The sequence below is a fragment of the Macrotis lagotis genome, chromosome 1 (assembly GCF_037893015.1).
Source record: "Macrotis lagotis isolate mMagLag1 chromosome 1, bilby.v1.9.chrom.fasta, whole genome shotgun sequence".
NCBI lineage: Eukaryota > Metazoa > Chordata > Mammalia > Peramelemorphia > Peramelidae > Macrotis > Macrotis lagotis.
In genome coordinates, this window is record NC_133658.1 from 928,994,120 (window position 1) to 929,018,211 (window position 24,092).

Consider the following 24,092-nt stretch of genomic DNA (forward strand, 5'->3'; position numbering starts at 1 on the left):
CTTGTGTATCGTCATTTTTTTCTAATGTTTTCTTTCTTCCATTCGAATCGAATTTTTTTTCACAACATGATCAGTATGGATTATGAATTTAGCATGATAATAAATATAGTCTATATTAGATTGCTATCTGTCAGGGTTAGGGAGGAAGGGGGGGAGGGAGAAAAATGCAAATCTCAAAACCATGCCAAAAATGATTGGTAAAAACTGTTGTTGATATATTTGGAAAAACAATTAAAATTTTTTTTTCAAAAAAAGATTCACATGAGATAATGCATGCAAAACACTTTGCAAAGCTTAAGATGTCAGCTTTTTCTTTTCCTGTTAAAGCTAAGACCTAATTAGTGGAAATGATGAGCGCCCTGATAATAGTATCATCATACATATTTTCTTTTAAATTTTATTTAAAAATATTGTTTACCCATTACATGCAAAAGCAAATTTCAACATTTACTTCCAAAACCTTGGGTTCAAAATTCTCTCCCTTCCTCCCACCACACTCTCCCATTGAGAAAGCAACTTACTTGATGTGGGTGAAATGTATAGCCATGAATACTACAATAGTCATGTGGTAAAAGTAAACATAATCTCCCCCCTCCCAAAGAGAAACCTTAAGAAAAATAGTGAGAGAAAAAATGTGCTTCAGTCTGTATTCAGACATCATCAACTGTCTATGGGATGGATAGAATTCTTTATCATAAGTCCATCAGAGTAACAACTTCAATAATTAATTTCCCCTAGAGTTGCTATTGTTAGCTTTATTTCCCTCCATCATATACCCGCTCATTTCCATTTATTCTATTCTGTCTCCTCTTGACTAATCTCTCCCACGATCTTCCCTCTCTTCTGTCACCTACACTTTCTCCTCCCCTCCCTGTCTCCACTTCTATTTTCCTCTGGGGGTAAAACACATTTCTATACCCAACTGAGTGTGTATTTCCTTCCTGAGCCACTTCCAATGAGAGTAAAGGCTTGCTCACTCACTCCTCCACACCTCCCCCTCTTCTACTTCATTGCAAAAGCTTTTTCGTGTCTCTTTTATGTCACATTGCATAATTTCAGTATGCTAGAATAAATTACCATACTTTATATAATGAAAACCTCAAATAGTGCAAATTCAAATATATATGACCCCCACAAGGGACTCCTCATTCTCATTAATTGGGACCTTTATATATTGGCTAACTGCTGTATTCATCTACCATATGGTAGATACTTGAATTAATTTTCTAAGTAAAATGGTCATTTCCTCAAAAAAATTATTTTAACTCTTTAGTTTCCAGTTTAGTTTTTTTCCAATGAGTTATCTCACATTTTATTCTTGTTTTTCATTCTTTGAATTTTGTTTTACTGTTTCTCTCTTTCCATCACAAGCTTTCACTTTCAGAATTCTAACGTGTCAGGAATCATTGTCTCCAATGCAGATGTAGCTCTTTTCCCATCTGGCCATTTCCATGTTTTAAGAAGTTTATTTCTTCATTGAATTTGTGAACATGAATTCCTATTTGGTCAATGTGATTTTTAAGTTCTCTTCAGTGAATTCTTTTATAAAACGTTTTCTTTGGCCAATGTAGTTTTTTTAAGGAGTCCTTTTCAGTGGATTATTTGGCCTCATTAACATTTGGACTATTTAAGTTTTTTAAGGTGTAATTTTCTTCAGAATTAATTTGCATTTTTTATTATTTGCTTTTCATGATTTTCTTGATTTGCACCCATTTCTTTTGTTCAATATTACTCTACTTCCCTTATTTTCATTTCCAGAACTTCTGTCTAGATCTGAGACTAATTCACATTTCTCTTTGAGATTTTAGATTGTAGCAGTTTTGGTTTCGCTGTCTTCTGAGCTTGTGATTCAATATACCCTTGCCTATCACCACAGTAACTTCCTATGGTCGTCTAGTTTTTTGTTATTTATTCATTTCCCCAGTTAATTTCTGGCCTTGCAAGGTTATGTTAAAGCTGGGCTCTGCACTTGGGGTGAGGGGAGTCACTAGTCAGAACTTCAGATTTTTCATGCAGCTGTTTAAAGAACTGTTCCTGTGGAGGTCTGTAGGGGGACAGCACATTTTCAATTCTTCTACAGTAGCATGATCTAAGAAGACCATGTACTACTCTTATAACCTGCGTTCTTTTCTGTGAATAACTACAAGCATTCTTCTCAGTTTTGGAACAGAGACTAGGATCCACATTTCCCTACACCTGCAATAGCTAGCATGCTATTGCTCCTTCACACCCTGGGATAGCCAGCCAGGATAATGCAACAGTCTTGTACCTAACTAAAGCAAAGTGTATCCTTTTGATCAAGTGTCCAGCACATTTATCTTTTGTGAGCTGAGACGCCTGAAGTTACTGCTGGCCTTCTGTTGACTTGTTGGGGCAGAACCTGCACTGAAATGCACTCCATTCAACTCAGTGAGAGAGATCTTTCCTGCAAAACTTCCATATCTTGGGCTGGAAAATTGTTCACCATAGCCTGTGGTTGGTCCTGCCACTCCAGACTTTGTTTTGAGGTATTATTTTTAAAGTTCTTGGAGGGGAATGAGGTGAGTGCCTGCTTTTACTCTACAATTTTGGCTTTAATCTCTTGTTATACATTGTACAGATTAAAAAAAAACTAATGCAGTAACAGGTTAGATGATTTGTCCAAGGTTTCATTCTAGTAAAAAAAGGCAATAAAGTCAGAAACTGCTACATCTAAAACCTCAAAGGGAAATGTGAATTGGTCTCAGGGCCAAATGGAATTTCTGGAGCTCAAAAAATTTTTAAACTCAAGTAAGTAGATGGGAAATTGAACAAATGAAATGAAAACAATCCAAGAAAATCATGAAAAAGAATAAACTTAATAAAGAAAAGTACAGAAGAAAATTTCACCTTAAAAAACAGAATAGAGGCTAAATTTGGACTCTTGTCTTGGAGTACAAGGAACAACACTTTATTCATTATTCCAACCAGAAACCAAAAGAAATCATTACAGTAATAAAAGCCCCACAGTTGGCAAAATATTTATACCAGAAATTTTTGTGTCAACAAAGAACAGAAAAGTCTGTATCAATAAATGGGAGAATGTCTGATGAAGTTGCATTACACAAATGCTAAGGAATATTACTGAGGAACATGGAAAACAACAGCATTTCAGAGAAAAATTAATTCCTCTCATAAGGTTTTATTCACAAGTTAAAATGTGCAATGGTTTATTGCATCTGTGCTCAAGCAAAAGGTCATCTCTAACTAATTAGATCCGTAAGTTTTATCTCCAGTAGAATTTCCCCAATGTAAGGCTAAGTATGATCTCCAAGAAAAGACTTTCTTTATCATAGCTTTTATCAATCTTCTCTCCAGTATGAATATTCTGATATCTAGGGACCTCCCTCTTCTATCAAAAAGCATACCCCCAATTTCTGCAATCTTAAGGTTTTGCCTTACTATCACACTTTAGTGTAAGATTATTGCTGATTGAAGGTTTTCTGTCATTGAGTTCATATCGAGCCTGTCCCAGAATGAATTTTCTGTTATCTCATAGCTGTATACTTCCTTTGAATGCCTTCTCTCAATCATTATTACACTAAGATTTACATCTAGTACAAAGTCTCCAACTGAAATGAGACACAACTTGCATTCATAAGGTTTGTTTTGCTCTTTTCAGTGTGGACTCTCTTATGTTGAGCAAGCCAGGAGCTCTCTCTGGAACACTTTCCACACTGATTACAATTACTAAGTTTCTCTCCACTATTGATTTTCTAAAGTACATTAAGACTGGATGTATTTGTGAAATTCTTTCCCCAGTAATTACATTCTCATGGTTTCTCTCCATAGTATATTCGTTGATGTTTAGCAAAATTAGTCCTCTCTGTGAAAACCTTTCCACACTAATTACATTTATAAGATTTCTCTTCATTGTGGATTCTCTGATGGAAAATAAAGTTTGCTTCTATTTCTGAAAGTCTTTTCACAATACTTGCATTTCTAAGTTTTCTCTTAAGCAGAATAGGAGCTCTTTCTCAGTCTCTGCACGAAGATTACATTCATATGGCTTCTCTCTGGGATGGATTTTCTGATGACTAACAAGATGAGATTTGGAGCTGGAAGCATTTCCACACAGTTATATTTTTCCAATGTGAATTCTCTGATGAATAACAAAATGAGCCCAGATGCTGAAACTCTTCTGTACTAATTACATTTCTAAGATCTCTAAGATCCAGTATGGCTTCTCTGATGTATAACAAACCTAGAGCTGTTTCTAAAACTCTTTCCACACTAATTATATTCACTAGGTTTCTCTTCAGTATGGATTCTCTGATATCTATAAGTAAGGTGTTCTCTCAGTCCAATGATAACATACATAAGGTTTCTCTCCAGTGTGGCATTTCTGATGGACAACAAGATTGGAGCTACATGGAAAAGTCTTTCCAGAGATTAAAACCATAAGACTTATATTTAGTATGACTTCTCTGATGCACAAGAATTGAATCTAAAAATCTTTCCACACTAATTACATTCATAATGTTTCTCTCCAGTGTGGATTCTATGATTTTTAATAAGATTGGAACTCTGTCTGAAAGTCTTTCCATACTGATTACATTTGTAAGGTTTCTCTCTAGTGTGAATTTTCTGATGCTTAAGAAGATGGTAGCTCTGTCTGAAAGTCTTTCCGCACTGATTACATTCATAAGGTTTCTCTCCAGTGTGGATTCTCTGATGTTTAATAAGATTAGAGCTCTGTCTAAAAGTCTTTCCACACTGATTACATTCATAAGGTTTCTCCCCAGTGTGGATTTTCTGATGCTTAAGAAGATGGTAGCTCTGTCTAAAAGTCTTTCCACACTGATTACATTTATAAGGTTTCTCTCCAGTGTGGATTCTCTGATGTATAACAAGACTGGAGTTGCGTGGGAAAGTCTTTCCACAGTGATTGCATTTATAAGGTTTCTCTCCAGTGTGGACTCTCTGATGTCTGGTAAGTTGCCCCCTCAATCCAAAAGTCTTTTCACATTGATTACATTCATAAGGTTTCTCTCCAGTGTGGCTTCTCTGATGTCCAGCAAGACTAGAGCTGTGTAGGAAAGCCTTTCCACAGTAATTACATTCATAAGGTTTCTCACCAGTGTGAATTCTCTGATGTTTAATAAGATTGGAGCTCTGTCTGAAAGCCTTTCCACAGTGACTACATTCATAAGGTTTCTCTCCCGTGTGAATTCTCTGATGTCCATCAAGACTAGAGCTGAATCTGAAAGTCTTCCCACAGTGATGACACTCATAAGGTTTCTCTCCAGTGTGGCTTCTCTGATGTACAACAAGACTGGAGCTGCGTGGGAAAGTTTTTCCACAGTGATGACATTCATAAGGTTTATCCCCAGTGTGGATTCTCTGATGTACAAGAAGATAAGAACTGAATCGGAAAGTCTTTCCACACTGATTACATTCATAAGGCTTCTCTCCATTGTGGATTTTCTGATGCTTAATAAGATGATAGCTCTGTCTGAAAGTCTTTCCACATTGATTACATTCATAAGGCTTCTCTCCAGTGTGGATTCTCCGATGTACGGCAAGACTAGAGCTACGTGGGAAAGTTTTGCCACAGTGATTACATTCATAAGGTTTCTCTCCAGTGTGGATTCTATGATGTTTAACAAGATTGGAACTCTGTCTGAAAACCTTTCCACAATGATTACATTCATAAAGTTTCTGTCCATTTTGGTTACTCTGATGTCTAATGAGAGATGACTTTTCACTGAAAGATTTAACACATTCAATACACTCCTGGGACTTCTCTCTAATATGCATTCTCTGGTTGGAAATAAGTGATGACTGTCTCTTGAAGGCATTTTCCCATTGCATACACTTAGGTAGCTTTTTTCTTGTATGAAATTTCTGATGGTGAATGAAAGACGGCTGTCGCTTAAAAGCTTTATGACATTCATTATAACTGAATTGTTTCTTTCCAGTGTCAGTTTTCTGAAGGCCAATAAGCTCTGATTTGTGGCTCAAAACCCTTTCACCTTCATTACAGCTAGTAGATGTTTCTCCTAATTGGCTGTTCTGAAGTCTAATGAAGTCCAAATTCAAGCCGAAGGCCAACTCATATTGATAAGTTGGGATATCAGGAAACTTCTCATGAGATCCTGTGACCTCTAATTGTTCAGTAAAGCATTCGCTATATTTATCATCCTGAGAAAAGTCATGTTGCCTGACACTCATCCTATCTGTAGCAAAGTCACAGTGACTCTTCTGCTTTTTCTTTGTCTTGATCTCAGAATCACAGATTTCTCTTAAACGGAGGTCACAGTGAGCATCATTCACACATCTTTGCTCTCGTGATGCTTCCACAGAAATGCTGAGCTTTGAAGTCGTCTCCCTCATTTCATTCCTGGTCTTTCCATCTGATGGAAACAACAAAAAATAACGGTCAGAAGAGAGACAAAAAGTCACAGTATAAACTCTTCCTTGACTTAATAGAAAAGAAACTGATTTATAATCAGTTTCTCTAGGGAACCTGAAGAGTCTTCAAACTCAACTGGGCAGAACCAATCATTTGGAAATCACATTAGTTCACATTCCCAGGTTGATTTCATCTACCATGTGTTTCACATATAATTAGATTCTCACAACAAACCTGCAACACTGACAAAACTAACATTCTCAATATATTCTCAACTCAGGTCATGAATCTCAGAATGACAGTCCCCTGACCAAACTCTCTGACATGAGGAAAATCTCATTTAAAAAGCAAAATTCTTTTGTTTGCATATTCATTTGTTAATATAAATATGTGTAAGCATACCACTCATAAGCAGCAGTTTAAATAAGTGATAAATTGAAGTAGTCCATTTTGCATGTTTGAAATATCATTAAAGATGTATTACCACACCAATACAACTTAATGAATAGTAAGAAATATGAGGTCTAAAAAAGTAACAACATTTTTAAAATCCAAGTTTGGCTTGAATGTTTTAAATCTTTACTTCATCACATTCCATGGTTCTCAAGTTGATTAACAATAATTATTATCATTTGATTGTAAGGAATGAGCTCTCTATCATCTCAAGGAGGTCATGCTGGAGATTACCCGGAACATGGCTATCGTTGCCAATTCCCAAGACCAAGAAAATATTCCTGATGTCCCATCTCCTACTGATTATTTTCCTTCTTTATGATTATGAATATTTCTATGTCTGTCTTTCAGTAGTTATATTTTCAAATTTTGGGGGTTTCCCAGAGGTTATCATTATACTTTTCTGCACTGATTGTAGCAATTGTACTTTTGATATAAGGATGTCTTTGAGTAAGCAAGCACGAAATCTGAGAGAGGGTATACAATACCCTAATTCTCTCCTACAGTGTCTCAGAAGCTACTACTCTCATGGCAAATTTAGGAAACATCATTTCAACCCACATTGTGACAAAGCAATCCTCTGACTTCTCCCTGACTCCTCATGCCACTCAACACAGCAGCTTTTCCAAATCTTTCCCTTCCTTCCCAGCATTCCCATATAGCTTGCTCCCTGCCCCTGTACTGTCAGTATACAATTTGGGCTCATATTTCATTATAACAATTGGGTATTTCCCATGAGCTTTTTCACCTCCTCAACTCACATAAATCAAATGCCTTCTTTTCTGCCTTTATTCCTTTCTCACATGAGGAGACCCTCCTAATTTATTCTTTTTTTTTTTAATGTGTCTGAGGCCAGATTTGAACTCAGGTACTCCTGACTCCAAGGCCAGTGCTCTATCCACTGCACCACCTAGCTGCCCCTTTAATTTATTCATTATATAATGCTTTTTCACATAGTTCTTTCCAAGTTGTCTTTCCCACTGATCTCTCAGTATAGGCTATACCTTACCTTTTTCTGAAACACCAGAACTTAGCCTGAAACATAGTTAGTTGGTTCTGTCCTCACTATTGAAGAAGACCAAAATGATTTGACTATGTTAGAAACAAATTATAATGTGTCCAACTGAGGCTGATCAGACCAATATGAGCTCAGAAAACTCTATCACAGGTCAGACACAAACTGCCCATGTGATCACTTGAGGAGGATTTTCTAAATTGGCACATCTCAGTTCATTTGAGCTGTTTCCCTTTGGCCTTGCTGACAGAACACAACACCCTCCCTGATGAGGGTATGCCACACAGAATGGTCCTATGCCAGTGTCTCCCATATTACTTAATCAATTCTAAAGTTCTTAAGAGAGATCTTGAGAGTATTCTTTTTTTAAAAGGTTTTTGCAAGGCAAATGGGGTTAAGTGGCTTGCCCAAGGCCACACAGTAGGTAATTATTAAGTATCTGAGGCCAGATTTGAACTCAAGTACTCCTGATTCCAGGGCCAGTGCTCTATCCACTGCACCACCTAGCTTGGCAGTTTAACTTGAAAAAAGATATCAGTGTCTGGTATCTTCTACCAGCTGATCTTCAGAATCTTCCTGAGACAATTTAAATTGAAGTGATTAATTATTCTGACATGGCCTGGTTGACAATCCAGGTTTTGCAGATCTACGGCAATGAGATCAACACAATGGCTCTGCAGACCTTTCAGTTTGGTAGTCAGTCTAGTACCCATTCTTTCCCATACTTTCTTTAGGAGTCTCCCAAATACTGAACTAGCTCTGGCAATGCATGTGTCAACCTCATTGTCAATGTGTACTTGGAAAGTAAATGGCCAAATTAAGTGAACTTGTCCACAGTATGCAAAACTCCATTTGTCATAACCAATAGTTTCACATCTGGATGGTGTGGTTCTGGCTGATGGAGCACCTGGGTTTTCTTGGTGTTGGTAGTCAGGCCAAAATTAGCATAAGCAGCAGAGAATCGATCCTTATTTTGGTGCATCTCAGCTTCAGAAACTGTACTGAGGGCACAATCATCAGTAAAGAGAAGATCATGTACCAACACACCCTCCACTTTGGACTTGGCTTTCAATCTTTTCTAGTTAAAGAATTTACTATCATTTAAATAGCTGACCTGGATGCTGGCTTCATCACTTCATGAATGTTTGATAACTTGAAAAGAGTCTAGAAAACAACTTGCATTAGATAAGCTGAGTCCTTTCTGGAGAATTGGAGACTTCCATGACCCAAATTCCAAACAATGGATCCAATAGGCACATGGTCTTATCCCTGAAAGGGAAGTCAACAGCCATGCCATCTAACCCCTTCATTTCACAGATGGTGAAATTGAGGTTTAAAAGTTGAGTGACTTGCCCAGGATTCCACTGCTAAAAGTGCCTAAACAAGATTATCCCCCAAGGCTAGCCTTTTCTTCTCTAACATGTAGCTGCCTCTTTTTATAATAGCCCCCAAGAACTCACTTCCATTTAACTTACCTTGATAGCAGGTTCTGGGGTCTTCTTGCTCCAGCATGCATGGTTTTCCACCTTTCTCAAAATGGGATATCAAATCTTCTCTGGGAAATGGAACACCTAGGTGTGGGAAATAAAAGTCAAGAGAAGGGAGAGATATGTCCAATATTGTTTCCTTTAGGGAAAAGGGGCATGCAGGAAGGGTCACCAGATGGTTTTGAGGATAAGACAAGGATCATTTTCAAGGTATTTGTTTTTGGAAGCTTTGGTGGGGGATTTGGAAACAGAAAAATCAATTTTCTATAGTTCTTTCATAGAATAGACTGATTTCATAGACTTTAGCACCTAGAAATTAAGAGGCAGCTGGAAATATAGTATAGAAGGTGTTGGGGCAGGATTCAAGGAAGTTCTGATTTCAAAACCAGTCTCAGTCATGTGACTTGCCCAAGGTCACACAGCTAGGTGTATGAGGCCAGATTTAAACTTGAGTCATCTTGACTCCAACACTGGTCCTCTATATACTTCACCACTTAACTGACCTCAATTTGAACTCTTTTTTTGGTTTGTTTTGTAAGGCAATGGAGTTAAGTGACTTGCCCAAGGTCACACACTTAAGTATTAAGTGTCTTGGGACCAGATCTGAACTCAGATACTCCTGACTTCAGGACTAGTGCTCTATCTACTGTGCCATCTAGCTGCCTCTCCTTAAGGCTTCTTTTAATCTTCCAAAGACCAGACCCAGCCCAAAGAGGAAGGGGCTACTATGGGGGGAGGGGCTATCTGCTCTTGTTATCTCCAAGCTAATACTGTTACAACAGTTTTCAGAGACTTGGCAGACAAAATTCTCATTCAGAGAGATGTCAGACTGGACACAACCTCTGAGATTACTTGCAAGTCTGAGATTCTGCAACACTACTTTGATCTTTGACCCCAGGATCCATGGAACCATCAAGAGACAGCCCCTACCTCCCTGTTACAAAGGACAAAGACTTTTTACAAGTAAATCAGACAGTTTTCCAGACAGGAAAACCTGTCATTTGGTTACAAAAGACCAGCACTTTGGATTTTTCTAAGAACTGATAAATGCTCCAAACCCTGTACATGAGGGAGGGAATAAAGGTAGTTAGTGCCTTTGATGGTAGATTCAGTTACCAGGTGAAGTGTTCTCACCCAGGGAGAGCATGTTCCGGGTAATCTCCAGCATGACCTCCTTGTACAATTCTCTCTGATGATGTTCCAAGAGGCCCCATTCATCCCAAGTGAATTCCACAAACACATCCTTGAAAGTCACCAACTCCTAAACCATGACAAAAACCAAAGGAATTAGAGATGAACAAGCATTCAGAGTTCATCTAGGCCAATGTCCATCAATTCACAGGAGGAAACTGAAGCACAAAGGAAGGATTTCCCCAGAGTTTATATCCTCATGAGTGACAGTGTCAGCACTCAGAATCACAGTCAGGAAAAGCTCAATGCAATTCTAGGAAACTTTTATATATTTGCAGTTGGAATAAAGTTGAAAAATGTATCACTATGGATAAATTTCCCTAGGGAATCCAAGAAGTTATATATTCTATCAAAGATGCAGGAGGATTATTACAGGAGAAAGAGTGGTGATGTGAATTATCTTCTTTATTAGAATAAATAAAAATGATATGTTATAAATCAAACTCCATGAACGGATGTCAGAAGGTACTTTGTATTTAGGGTTGAGGGAGGAGAGGGGAAGTTTTCTGGGATTATTAAAAAGGGTGTAAAGAAAAAGGAAAGAGGTGGTCCATTTCCTGAGTGGCAGAAATAAAATCTTATACAGATGAAAATTAAGGAATTGGAAGAGATATTAGCTACAATTTGGACTGAAATCCGTGACATAAGACTGTTTCCAGTCAAGGGAAAAAGAAAGCTTTATTTTTATTTTGAGGAGTAACTTAAGGTATCATGTATCATAAAGAAGATACCTCATGATCTTTCATTATGATTGCTTTCATTTCTTAATGTCATTTCTTTCTTAATTTTGAAATTTAGGTATATTAAAAATAAGTGAAGAAGAAGAAAGGAAGCTTGCTTCATTTACTAATAAAGGAAATATTTTAATAACAAGGTTGGGTTTGATTAAGGACCCTAGAACTCTGGGACTTAAGAGAATGAGGTAAGAGGCAGTCTGATGAATGACACATGGAAGAGGTTGGTCAGATCTGAAAATTTCATGCATGTAAGTGAACACCTACTTCCCAGCTGTGTCAAATGTGGAAGACATGTTTAACCAATGTGCCAAGATTCTGATGGTCTTTCTTCTCATTTTGTTTCATTTCCATTATCTAGTGATATAACTCACTCTTTTAAAGTTTCTATTCTTTTGGTGCAACTTTCTATGATGTGGATAAAATTATTTTTTCCCTTATTTTGATTTCTTCTTAAAAACATCAAATTTATGTTCTATTTACAATATATAACATTATAATATTACTTATCCAAGAGATAAATAAAAGAAATAAAGTAAGACATTATTTAGTCTTTCTCATTTTATATATATATATATATATATATATATATATATATATATATATATTTCCTTTTCACTAAAGTCTCTTTAGTAAGTGGTCTTCACTTCAGAGCATTTATTCAGTGTAGACTCTCAGTGGAGGAAGGAAGTTTTTTCCTTCATTAATAATTGGCTCTCTAATTCTCTACCCCATAGAAGCTTCCAAACTGCTTTGTTTCTCCATTCTCCCACATCCATCCTTGACCACTGATGGGTGGGGCCATGAATTGTCATTTAAGGAGGGAGACCAGCAGAGACATCTTATTTCTGTCAAGGCTACAATACTTTGGGACTTCATCTGATCCTTGACCAAGACTTTGCTTTTAACTCTGAGCCTTTCCAATGACTATCTCTCATGCTGGGAAGATCCTCCCTCCCTTTCCTGGTCCTCAGGATTCCTTCAAATATGACCTTCTGAAAACAAGCTTCTCCTGATCCCTGGAACTGCTGGAGCCTTCCCTACCAAAATGCCTCCCATCTCTAGGTAAGGAGCTTGTGTGGCTACAACTCACAAGCTGTTCTCTTCCCAAAAGACTGGCACCTCCTGTAGAGCAGGGCCTGACTTGTCCTTCCCTTATGAAAGAGCTGAGTTTCTTTTATCTCCATGTATCCAGGGAAAAAGTCCCTGACCTAGAGGAATCACTTTTCAATACTTAATGACTTGACGTAAGGAATGGTTAATGAGGAGAATTGAGAGAAACCTGGGAAGATATGTGTGAGCTGAGAGAGAAGAAAACGAGCAGCACTAGGAGGATAATTTCTGCTGGATGCAAAGACAAGATCTGGGGAAGCTTTCAGGGCTCTGCTCCAAGCCTGTCCTGGCGAGACTTAAGGGCGACTGGTTTCCTGGACCTTCAGCAGGAACAAGGGAGAGAGCTTGGCCAGAAGAACAGAGGGAAGAAGGGAGAAGGGAATGTAAGAGTGTATGTAAGTATGTATGCGTGTGGGGAGTGGTCATACAAGAAGAGGAAAAACAAGATAGAGACTACTGAACACAGTGGTCCAACTTGTGACTAGGTTGTAATGAGGGGAGAGCAGAAATTTAGGTTGGGAGCAGGGACACAGAGAATTAAAACTTTCGATGTCACAGTGCCAGCGAATAAAGCCCGAGCAGAGAAACGTTATTTTACATCTGTGTTTGTAGAGAAACAATCCACATGGGAGGTACTGCCAGCATCTTAGGGAACGAGCTATTTGGCAGATTTTGGTCAAGCCTGTGGACAGCGCCTACTCACCTGGGCTGGGCGTCTGCAGCTCCCAGGGGTCATTCCCTCTGGCTCCAGATACCCAGCTGGGGTTTGGTCTGGGTGGGACGATGCCACAGGACTTTGCTCTTCCAGGGCAAGAGGCTGGTCTGAAAGATTTACAGAGTGAGGCCCCAGAGCAAGGGCAGAGGCTCTGGCCCGGCCCTGAGGAGGGCTAAGGAGGGAGGTGGGCAGGAAAGGTCAGGTTTGGGACCCTCCCCTGCCTCCTCCTCTTCCGCCCCATCCCAGGGAAGCAGGGTGCTGGCCTCAGGGAGGGTCTGGTCCCTAGGTGGTAAAAGGGATCCGGGGGGCGGCTGCCACCGAACACGAAGGGCTCCTTGAGACCTGGGGGCTGGGTTGGGAGGCTGCTTATCTGGGAGCCCGCGGGAGACCCCCGGAGCCTGGCGGCGGCAGGGTGCTGGGTCCCAGGGGGAGGGGAGGGTGGCAGAGGGCCAGAAAGCTGCCTCCCCGGGGAAGGCCGTACCCCGCGGGGGGCTGGGGGTCAGAGGAGAGTGGGGGTGGGCTGAGAGGGCCCTGGGGGCCCAGGGGAGGGGGAGAAGAGGGCCAAAGGGGCGCTGGGGCCGCCCAGGGGCCGGGGGCAGACCTACCTGGGGGCCGCACGCACAGCACGCACGGGGGCGGGGGCGCACGCACGGGGCCGGGACGCACGCAGAGCACGCACGGGGGCGGGGCGCACCACGGGGCTGGGGCGCACGCACGGTGGGGGGGTGCACGCAGAGCACGCACGGGGCCGGGGCGCACGCAGAGCACGCACGGGGGCGGGGTGCACGCACAGCACGCACGGGGGCGGGGGCGCACGCACGGGGCCAGGACGCACGCAGAGCACGCACGCACGGGGCCGGGGCGCACGCACAGCACGCACGGTGGGGGGTGCACGCACAGCGCGCACGGGGCCGGGGCGCACGCACGGCACGCACGGGGCCGGGGCGCACGCACAGCACGCACGGGGCCGGGGCGCACGCAGAGCACGCACGGGCCGGCTTCCGGAAGGGGCAGACGCTCGGCCCCGGGCCGCGGCGGGAGGCCGGCGCCGGTGCAGGGCCGCTGAGCCCGGCTCCGAGGCAGCTCCACCCCGAGGGCGGGCCCCGCCGGCCTCCCCCTCCCCCAGGCCTGCCCCCGGCCCTCGCCGCCCCGGCTTCACTTTCCGGCGCCTGCCCGTCACTTGGGGGCCCCCGGCCCCGATGCGGCGCAGTTCCCCGCCCGGAGGCCGGGACCAGAGGCCCCGGCTGCAAGTGCCCCCACCTTTCTGCCTTCCTTCGAACCTCTACCGCATCGGGTTGGGCAAAAGCCTTTTTCAGTGTTTTTCTTAGATTTTGGCTAGGCAATGGGGTTAAGTGGCTTGCCCAAGGCCCCACGGCTGGGTCATCCTCAAGTGCCTGAGGCCGGATTGGAACCCAGGTCCTCCTGACTCCAGGGCCCGTGTTCTATCTACTGCACCACCAAGCCACCCCAACACTCATTTCTATTAAAAAAACACTTGAAAGTAATTCTAAATGGATTGTTTCTTTAACCAATAAAAAAAACTTCATCACCAACTTTGAGCAAGCATTATTTGTAATGGGCATAAGCTAGGAATCTTCGCAGGATGATCAGGTATGAAACAAGGATATTGATTTGGAAATCCTGTCAATGGCAATAAGAGGAGACAAAGAAATAGAATCAATCAAAATAGGAAAACACTATTTCTTTTTGCAGACCATCTGGAGATTTAATTGGAAAGTCCCAAAGACTCAACTAAAAATTCAAAGGTAACAATTTTAGCAAAGCAGCAAAAAATAAAGTAAAGCCCCATAAAAATCAGCATTCCTATTTATAACCAAAAAACCCTGTAAGAAGAGATAGTAAGGGGATAGCTAGGTGGCACAGTGGATAGAGCACCTGCCCTGGAGTCAGGAGGACCTGAGTTCAAGTCCTGTCTCAGACACTTAATAATGACCTAGCTGTGGGGCCTTGGGCAAGCCACTTAACCCCATTTCCTTGTAAAATCTTAAAAAAAAATCCTAAAAAAAAATAGAAGAGATAGTAAGAAATATCCCATGTAAAATAATTTGACAGTATAAAACTTGAAAGAATACCTACCAAAACAATTCCAGGACCTATGGAAACAAAATCTTTTTAAAAAACATAGAAATAAATTCAGATTTAAATAATTGGACAGAAATTAATTATTTATGGGTCGTCAGAGTCAGGATAATAAAGATGAAGATTTTATCTAAACTAAGTTATATATTCACTGCCATCCAATTAAATTGCCAAAAAGTTATTTACTGAATTAGAAAAAAATAAAAACAATTCATTTAGAAGAACCAAATGTCATAATGCCAAAGGAGTTAATAAAAAGATCTAAAGGGGGGGGTTGGCACAGCACAGTGGATAGAGCACCAGCTCTGGAGTCAGGAGGACCTGGGTTCAAATCCAACCTCAGACAATAATTACCTAGCCGTGTGGCCTTGGGCAAGCCACTTAGCCCCATTGCCTTGAAAAAAAATGACCTAAAGGAAGGAATTTTAACCATATTAGCTCTTTAACTATATTACAAAGCTCTAATTATTAGAACTGTCAGGTACTGGATACAAAATAAAAAGGTAGATCAGTAGAGCAGTGTAGACATACAATTAAGAGTAGCAAATAAATACATTATCTTGGTATATATTTGAGAACTATAAAGACATGATTTGGGGGTAAAAATTGATGATGTTTGTTGAAGAAGACCATGACATCAAGGAGGTGATACCATGATGAGCATTTCAATTTGATTTGAGTGTATGTATGTGTTGGGGGGGGGGGGCTATACTAAGTCACCAGCCTCCCTTTCTCCTCTGGAACTATGTCCAGTTGTGGCCAGATATGAAATCAAGACGATTGGAGATAACCCTGGATGGAAGGCAGTCAGGGTTGAGTGACTTGCCTGAGTTCACATAGCTAGTGAGTATCAATGTCTGAAACTGGATTTGGATTCCTATTCTCCTGACTCCAAGACTAGTGCTCTATCCACTACACCATCTAGCTGCCTTTGATAAAAAAAAAAAAATGGTAAAAATTATTGTAGAAATGAAAGCAATCTGGTCAAAATTGGGCCCAGAACAATACCATAACACAATTTACTAAGATGAGGTCAACATAGCTACATGACCTGAACATGGAGATATCACAAGGAAATTAGAAGAACATGGAACAGATTACTTATCAGATTTATGAGAAGGTAAACAATTCTTTTTTTTTTAAGGTTTTTGCAAGGCAAATGACGTCAAGTGGCTTGCTCAAGACCACAAGGCTAGGTAATGATTAAGTGTCTAAGGCCGGATTTGAACTCAGGTACTTCTGACTCCAGGGCCAGTGCTCTATCCACTGCACCACCTAGCCGCCCCAAAGTAAACAATTCTTAAATACAGAAGAGATAGTAATGTAAGCAGTGTAAAATGGATAATTTCAATTATATTAAATTAAAAATGTTTTGCACAAAGAAAACAGATGTGACCAAGATCTGAAGGAAAGTAGAAAAAATGGGGGGAGGTGAGTGGGGAAAGTTTGTCAAGAGTTTCTTAGATAAAGGTCTCATCTCAAATATATAAAGAATTTTATTGAGGTCCTAGGTGGCTTAGTGGATAAAGCACAGGCCCTGGAGTCAGGAGTGCCTGGGTTCAAATCCGGTCTCAGACACTTAATCATTACCTAGCTGTGTGGCCTTGGGCAAGCCACTTAAAAAACCTAAAAAAAAGAAAGATTTTGTCAAATCTATAAGGATATGAGTCATTCTCCAATTGTTAAATGGTCAAAGGATATGAAGAAACAATTTTCTGATGAAGAAATCAAAGCAATTTGTAGGGCTTTGAAAAAATTCTTTAAATTATTATTGATTGGAGAAGTGCAAATTAAAACAGCTTAGAGATATCATTTTATACTTACCAGACTGGCTAAAAGGGAAAAAGGAAAAATGGTAGAGGATGAGGAAAAATTGAGATATTGTAGAATTGTGAACTGATCCAATTTTTTTTAGGGGTTTTTTTTTTGCAACAAATGAGGTCAAGTGGCTTGCCCAAGGCCACACAGCTAGGTAATGATTAAGTGTCTGAGACCGGATTTGAACTCAGGCACTCCTGACTCCAGGGCTGGTGCTCTATCCACTGCGCCACCTAGCAGCCCCTGAACTGATCCATTTGAAGAGCAATCTGAAATTATGCCCAAAGACTTATAAAACTCTATATTTTTTTGCTCCAGCAAGAATTGATTTATGTATATTTCCCAAGATGATTAGGGAAAAAGTAAAAAGAACTTATGGGTCAACTGGGGAGGCATTGAAAACCCATCTATTCAGTTCCAAAAAGTATGAAATTTCTTCTAATACCTTTGAGGGAGGGAAGTGGGATGACTAAATAAAAGGAAATTATATAGGTGATTTGAAGGGATTGGACTTCTGAAGTTGGTCAGACATAGAATTTGAGATAGATTTTGGGTCAAGGAAAATTTGGGTGAGAATGAACCCTCAGTCTAGATGCTGATCCAGATTCTTCAGGTTTGGAAAAAAGAGCTGGGTCGTTTAAGAAATATAAAGATGACCAATCAAGGGAGTAATCATAAGATAAACCAATATTTATATAACTGCTTTTTATGAAGAATTTAAATGCCGCATTTTACTGAGGGTTTTTAAAAATGACTGGTGAGGCTAGGTCTAGCAGGGTACATCTCCTTGGGTTGCATCTCAAGACCTTTCCTCTTCAGAACATATTACTCCATTCCTTCCTGTTGTTGTGGGGTTAATGAAGAATAGTATTTTATTATTCAAATTTATTTTCCTTTACATTTGAATGTGTTTCTCCTGATTTCTTAAAGAATGTACTGTTAGTCATTGAAAACTAATATTTCTAACCAATATGAGTATTAGTTTGCAAAATTGGTTTGTTTTTTTCTTTTAGAAGTGGTTTGGGGGGCGGCTAGGTGGCACAGTGGATAGAACACCGGCCCTGGAGTCAGAAATACCTGAGTTCAAATCCGGCCTCAGACACTTAATAATGACCTAGCTGTGTGGCCTTGGGCAAGTCACTTAACCCTGCTGCCTTGCAAAAACAAAGAAAAAAATTGATTTGTATATTCTTTAATTGACCAAATTTATGGCATGCTTTCTTATAATTTCTTGCAGCATTCAGATTTTTTGACCTGTCCTATCTCCCCGGAAGGACTATAGTTTTTAAATTATCTCCATTTTTGTCATCTTCTAGGTTAATATTCTTTGCCCATACGGAAATTATGTTTTGTTTTAACATGATTGGGTTTTTTTGCTTTTTCTTCTGGGTTGTTTTTTTTCCCCTTCCCATTCCAGTTTTCTTTTTTGTGTGTGTTTCTTTGTTGAGACTCGCCAGCTTCAATTGCAAATTTTCAAATTTTGGTGATTAGTTCTTATCCAACCTCATACAGTCCCTAAAATCTATCCTTGGTCCCAGCTTAAGGATGCCCACTGTCTGTTCTTGTAAACTTGTTCTTTGACATTTTCCTACTCCTTTTTCCCTTTGAGTTTTCTTGGAAATTGGTGCAACATTCCAGTTGCTATCTGGGAAACTTCTAGGTCAGATGGCCAATATGTTGGAGGACCAATCATTTTCTCTTAAATCTTAAAATATCTCAAATTTTTTCAAAACAGGAATTATGCACAAGTGAGAAAGCAGTTTCAATCTCCACTATGGTGTATGATAGTGGTGTAAAACTCTGAGAGTGATGAGGACATCAAAACCACAGTTAAATATCCCCTTGGGCCACATTTTGACTTAGAAATTCACAGACAGGGGTGGCTAGGTGGCTCAGTGGATAAAGCACCGGCCCTGGAGTCAGGAGTGCCTGGGTTCAAATCCGGTCTCAGACACTTAATAATTACCTAGCTGTGTGTCCTTGGGCAAGCCACTTAACCCCATTTGCCTTGCAAAAACCTAAAAAAAAATTCACAGACAAACATATTCTATCTTCTGATATATTGTTCAGCTACTCTGTTAACTATTTCACAATTATCTGTGCTTTTTTTCCTTTTGGCTTTTGTAAGGCAATGAATGGGTTTGAGTAACTTGCTTAAGATCACACAGGTAGTATCAGGTGTCTGAGGCTGAACTTGATCTCAGGTCTTCCTAACTGCAGTACCTCTGCTCTATCTAATGCGCCACACAGCTTCCTATCCACCCAATAACTTTTAAATCTGGTACCACAGGTCTAATAAGACACCAAGCAGCCCATTGAGGAAACAGCCTAATGTACTAACCAAGTAAAGGCTCATCTTTAATGTGCTCACTTAACACCCCCTTCCATATCCCAACCATCTCTCTCACTCCAGGTGATGGTCCTGGATGCAGTGGATGATGCAGTTTATACAGTATGTAACCAACCTTTCAGCACTGTATAGCATCTTCCTCCACTAACTTCAAGACCTGTTGGTGCTAATTGTTCACCCCTATCTATTCTTGTCAGGATGCCTTGACATGCTTGGGGTAGATATTTCCTTATTTGGTTTGAAACCCCTCAATTACCATTAACCTTGATTAGCCTGTCTGTTGAAATGTTATACCAGGGGCTGGCTGCTGCTCATAGCTTCTTGGAGCCACAGTTGAGAATTGGCTTGCAGTTAAGTTGGATGAACATTTCTTTTTTTTTTTTAAGGTTTTTTTGCAAGGCAAATGGGGTTAAGTGGCTTGCCCAAGGCCACACAGCTAGGTAATTAAGTGTCTGAGGCCGAATTTGAACTCAGGCTCTCCTGACTCCAGGGCCGGTGCTCTATCCATTGCGCCACCTAGCTGCCCCTAGGATGAACATTTCTAATGTAAATATTATAAGGTAGACTGGGGTAAAGACTTTATGCCAAAGAATTGGAAATTGAGGGGATAGCTATCAATTGGGGAATGGCTGAAAAAATTGTGGTATACATATGTCATGGAATACTATTGTTTAATTAGAAGCCAGGAGGGATGGGATGGGATTTCAGAAAAGCCTGGAAAGACTTGCATGAATTGATGCTGAGTGAAATAAACAGAACCAGAATATCGTTTGCCCTATCAACAACATGAGGGTGATGATCAACCTTGATGGACTAGCTTACTCCATCAGTGCAACAATCAGGAACAATTTTAGGGAATCTATGATAGAGAGTGCCATCTGTATCCAGAGAAAGACCTGGGGAGTTTAAACAAAAGTTCTTATGTATGACACTATTTTGCCATATCTAATGTTTTCTTTCTTCCTTAAGGATATGATTTATCTCTCAACACGTTCAGTTTTGATATATACATATCATGGAAACAAATGGAAAGTCTATCAGATTGCCTTCTGTTGCGGGAAGGGGAAAAATTGTAAAATTCAAAAAAATGATTGGTAGAAATTATTTTATATAATTGGGTCACAAAGAAGGGGTCTTGGAAAGCTGAGAAACATTACAATTATCCATACCATCAAAAGTGGACTGGCATTCAAGGGTGCCTAAATGTGCCCCTCTCTAACAATTAAGGAATGTTGATTATTTGATGGAATCCATCTCTGTCCTGGAATCTTTGTTAAGGCATCAAAAATATCCAAATTTTTGTCTTTTAGGAAGAGGTGAAACTCCCCTAAGTATCCCAGGATAGACATTGGTGGATAATATATCTTTTTAGTATGGTAAAAAATAACAAACAGGTGTCCTGAAGTATTGAAGGCACTATTGGTATGAGAGGTTAACAACCTTTCTTTTAATTTATCTTTAAACTCAGAGGGAAAGCTAATTCCTGAGCTAACCCAAGAATATAGCAAGGTGGCTTCCAACAGATGTAAACAATTATTAAAAATTAAGAAAGTATGAAATTATTGTTGAATCAGTACAGGAAAAATCAATATTGATTTGGATATTCGGGGATCAATGGACAAGAAGAGCATTCAGGGTGATCTGGCATTAGCCTGATATTTCACTGGAAGATGATCCATGTTGTCATCAACATACCTGGTCAGAAAAAGGAAATCGATGAGGAATTTGGGAAAACAAACTCCACGTCTGGCAGATGGGGAATTAAAGAAATGAGAGGAAAAAATATTTATTCAATATTTCCTATGCTATGTGCTGACACTGGACTAAGATAGGGAAACCCAACAAGGAAGCCTCTTGCTCTTCAGCTCATATTGAACTGGAGGAAAGAACCTAAAAGGAAGGATTTCACTGAAAGAGGATGGAAGGTTGAACTATTCTGCACCCTAGGGCTGAGGCCTGGAGAACCAGAATGGGCATGTTGAGCCATTCTGGGCTCTCTGGAATAGCTATGGAAAACCAGTCTTGTGTTTGGATAACTATGTCTGTTCCTCCTTTTTACAGAGACAATCTCTCTAAGCATGGCAGGTAAACCTAAATTTTTGTCCCATAATTGGTCTTCCTGCAATGTCCAGTGACTTAATTGCTGCAATGGGATGAAGAAATCAAATTCCTTATTGGGTTGCCTACTCTTATTTTCTTCCTCTAGCTCTGTTGTTCATAAGCCTAACTCCATTAGAGTTTAACTTGGTTTTCCTATCAATTGATTACGAGAAGCTCAATCTGATTAAATTTTGTCATTTTACAAAATTATGTCTCATCACTAGCTTTGATGAGCAGCATTAGCTAGAGAATGTCCAGTTGAGTTGGAACATGGATGGTGGTTGAAGAGGAGTGAGGGGACATTATAGTTGGAGTTAGGGGCTTTCCTTAGGAGTCATTTGGGGAATGGCCAAAGGGGACCTGTACAGATACTTGAGGCAGAGGAGGTGCTCAGGAACAGGTCATAGTCAATACAACAGGACTTGACATTCCTAAACCAACGTCAACATTGGATTCTTGATTTACTCTATGTTAATATTGTTCTGTATTATATTATAAATCTATCACCTGTTCTGTAAATTGTTTATCATTTTTGCTGATGCTTCTTTGGAAATTGTTAGAATTCAGTTGATTAGGGGAACAATTTGAAGGGTTAAATTTTGTATGAGAATATAACAGAATCTTGGCCAATAGGAGGAAAATTTATCTCTGTCCACAGTTTTGCCAACAAAAAAGGAGGCAATCGATTTGCTGAAAAACTGGAAGAATGGATGAGGAGAGCTAACTTTTCTTGAAAAGAAAATAAAGAAAAGGACTGGAATCAGTGTTATATATATTAACCGAGGAGTAATGTTTGGTAAAAGTGAAGAAACCATATTTAATATTTCAAGGATATATACACCTGGACTATTCCATACACTAGATTACCTACATGCATATACTTTGGTTACTGCCTGTGATGACTGACAAGTTTCACATGAATTTAATAGTTTTTGCCTCCTGACTTGGGTGATCCAACACCTCTTGTGCCTTTCAAAGTGGTGAAAATTATAAAAAGGAAACCATTGATATTTCAATTTTTAAATTTGGAAGTTCTTTTTTTTAGGTTTTTGCAAGGCAAATGGGGTAAAGTGGCTTGCCCAAGGCCACATAGCTAGGTAATTATTAAGTGTCTGAGACTGGATTTGAACCCAGGTACTCCTGACTCCAGGGCCGGTGCTTTATCCACTACACCACCTAGCCACCCCAAATTTGGAAGTTCTTAAAACGCAAACTCACAGAAACACTTTATATACAATAGAAACCAGAAAAAAAATTACATGTGAAACAATTTGTATCATATATGTATATATATATATATATATATATATATACAGAGAGAGAGAGAGAGAGAGAGAGAGAGAGAGAGAGAGAGAGAGAGAGAGAGCTTGGTTTTTATTTTTGAACAATCAAAAAGTTCAGTACAGTATTTATAAAGGTATCTTGTTTTTTGCAGAACTTTCCCTTTTCTATTAAAAAGGTCCATCAGTTATCTTCTCTTTTTTTTGTGAGAATTGGGTTGGAAATGCAATCTTATTCCTACAGCCTTTATATTGCCATGTTCTCCCATCTAAACTTGAAAAACAGACGTTTTTTTTTTTTAACAAAAGTACATAGTCAAGTCTTAACCCTAAAACTGTATGAGCCTTAAAAATATAGGGTTAAAACAGCATATCAGAAAAATATAGATTAGACATGAAGTTTTATTCCCTGCAATAAAGGTAATAATCTAAAGGTAATGGAGATCATCTCATGATGGTCACAAAGAAACTGGGAAAGAAAGTGGATTCTTATTCAGTTTGGAAAATGGGAAAAGTCATTAACTTCCTTAGTGGCCTATCCATAGGAATTTGCACAATATCTCTAACTGAAACTGATCTACAAAGATGATCATTTTTGTATCTCTTCTTGAAATCATGTCTCGTCTCTTCCTGTCCTCTCAAACTTCTAAGTTGTTGTGGATGGGAGCACTGTTCATCACATCCTTTTGTTGTTGCTGGCCTTCAAGAATTTGTCAGGAAACATTATTTTAAAGTTGTTTGGAGGAGAATTTGAAAGAGGTCCAGGTCCTGCCTTTATTCTGCCATCTTGGTTCCATTCCTAGGTAAACACATTCTTTACATGGGAAAACTGAGGCAATGATAGTTCAAATGAGTTACCCAAGGTTGTAAATCTAATAAATATCAGAGACCTGAGTGTGAATTCACATCCTGGGCTACCAGAAACGACACTTCATACATACATACATACAGCCACCAGTTAAAAGAAAGTGAAAAAGAAATCAATGTCCAAAAGATATTAAAATATTTCTGCCTGAAAATTTTGTGTCAATAAAGACCAGGAAAGAAATCAGTATTAAAGGAAGAATGCCAGATGATGTTTCAGTATATATAAATGCCACAGAATATTACCACAGTAAAATAATAGTATTTTAGAGAAAAATTTATTACATTCTGCATAGGATGAAATTTAGGATGTATTATTACATCTGTACCAAGGGAAAAGGCCTTCATTTACTAATTAAATCCAATAGCTTTTATCATCCAAAGAATTTCTTCAATGGACATTCCAGTACGATCTCCATAGCAAGACCTTCCTATAATGTTTTTAGGATTCCACTTTCTATGTAAATATTCAGAGGTCTCCAGACCTCCCTCTTCCATC

The 24,092-nt window shown here is 39.6% G+C and overlaps 1 protein-coding gene across 1 annotated transcript; it reads right to left on the reverse strand.

The window, feature by feature from the left end:
* Positions 1–356: 356 nt before the first annotated feature.
* Positions 357–13,515, reverse strand: LOC141510106 (uncharacterized). Its single transcript, XM_074220104.1, has 4 exons — positions 13,070–13,515; positions 10,463–10,589; positions 9,317–9,412; positions 357–6,374 (listed from the first exon to the last, which is right to left on the reverse strand). The coding sequence occupies exons 1-4, from the start codon at positions 13,100–13,102 to the stop codon at positions 4,483–4,485; spliced, it is 2,148 nt and encodes a 715-aa protein (XP_074076205.1). The 5' UTR covers positions 13,103–13,515; the 3' UTR covers positions 357–4,482.
* Positions 13,516–24,092: the final 10,577 nt, after the last annotated feature.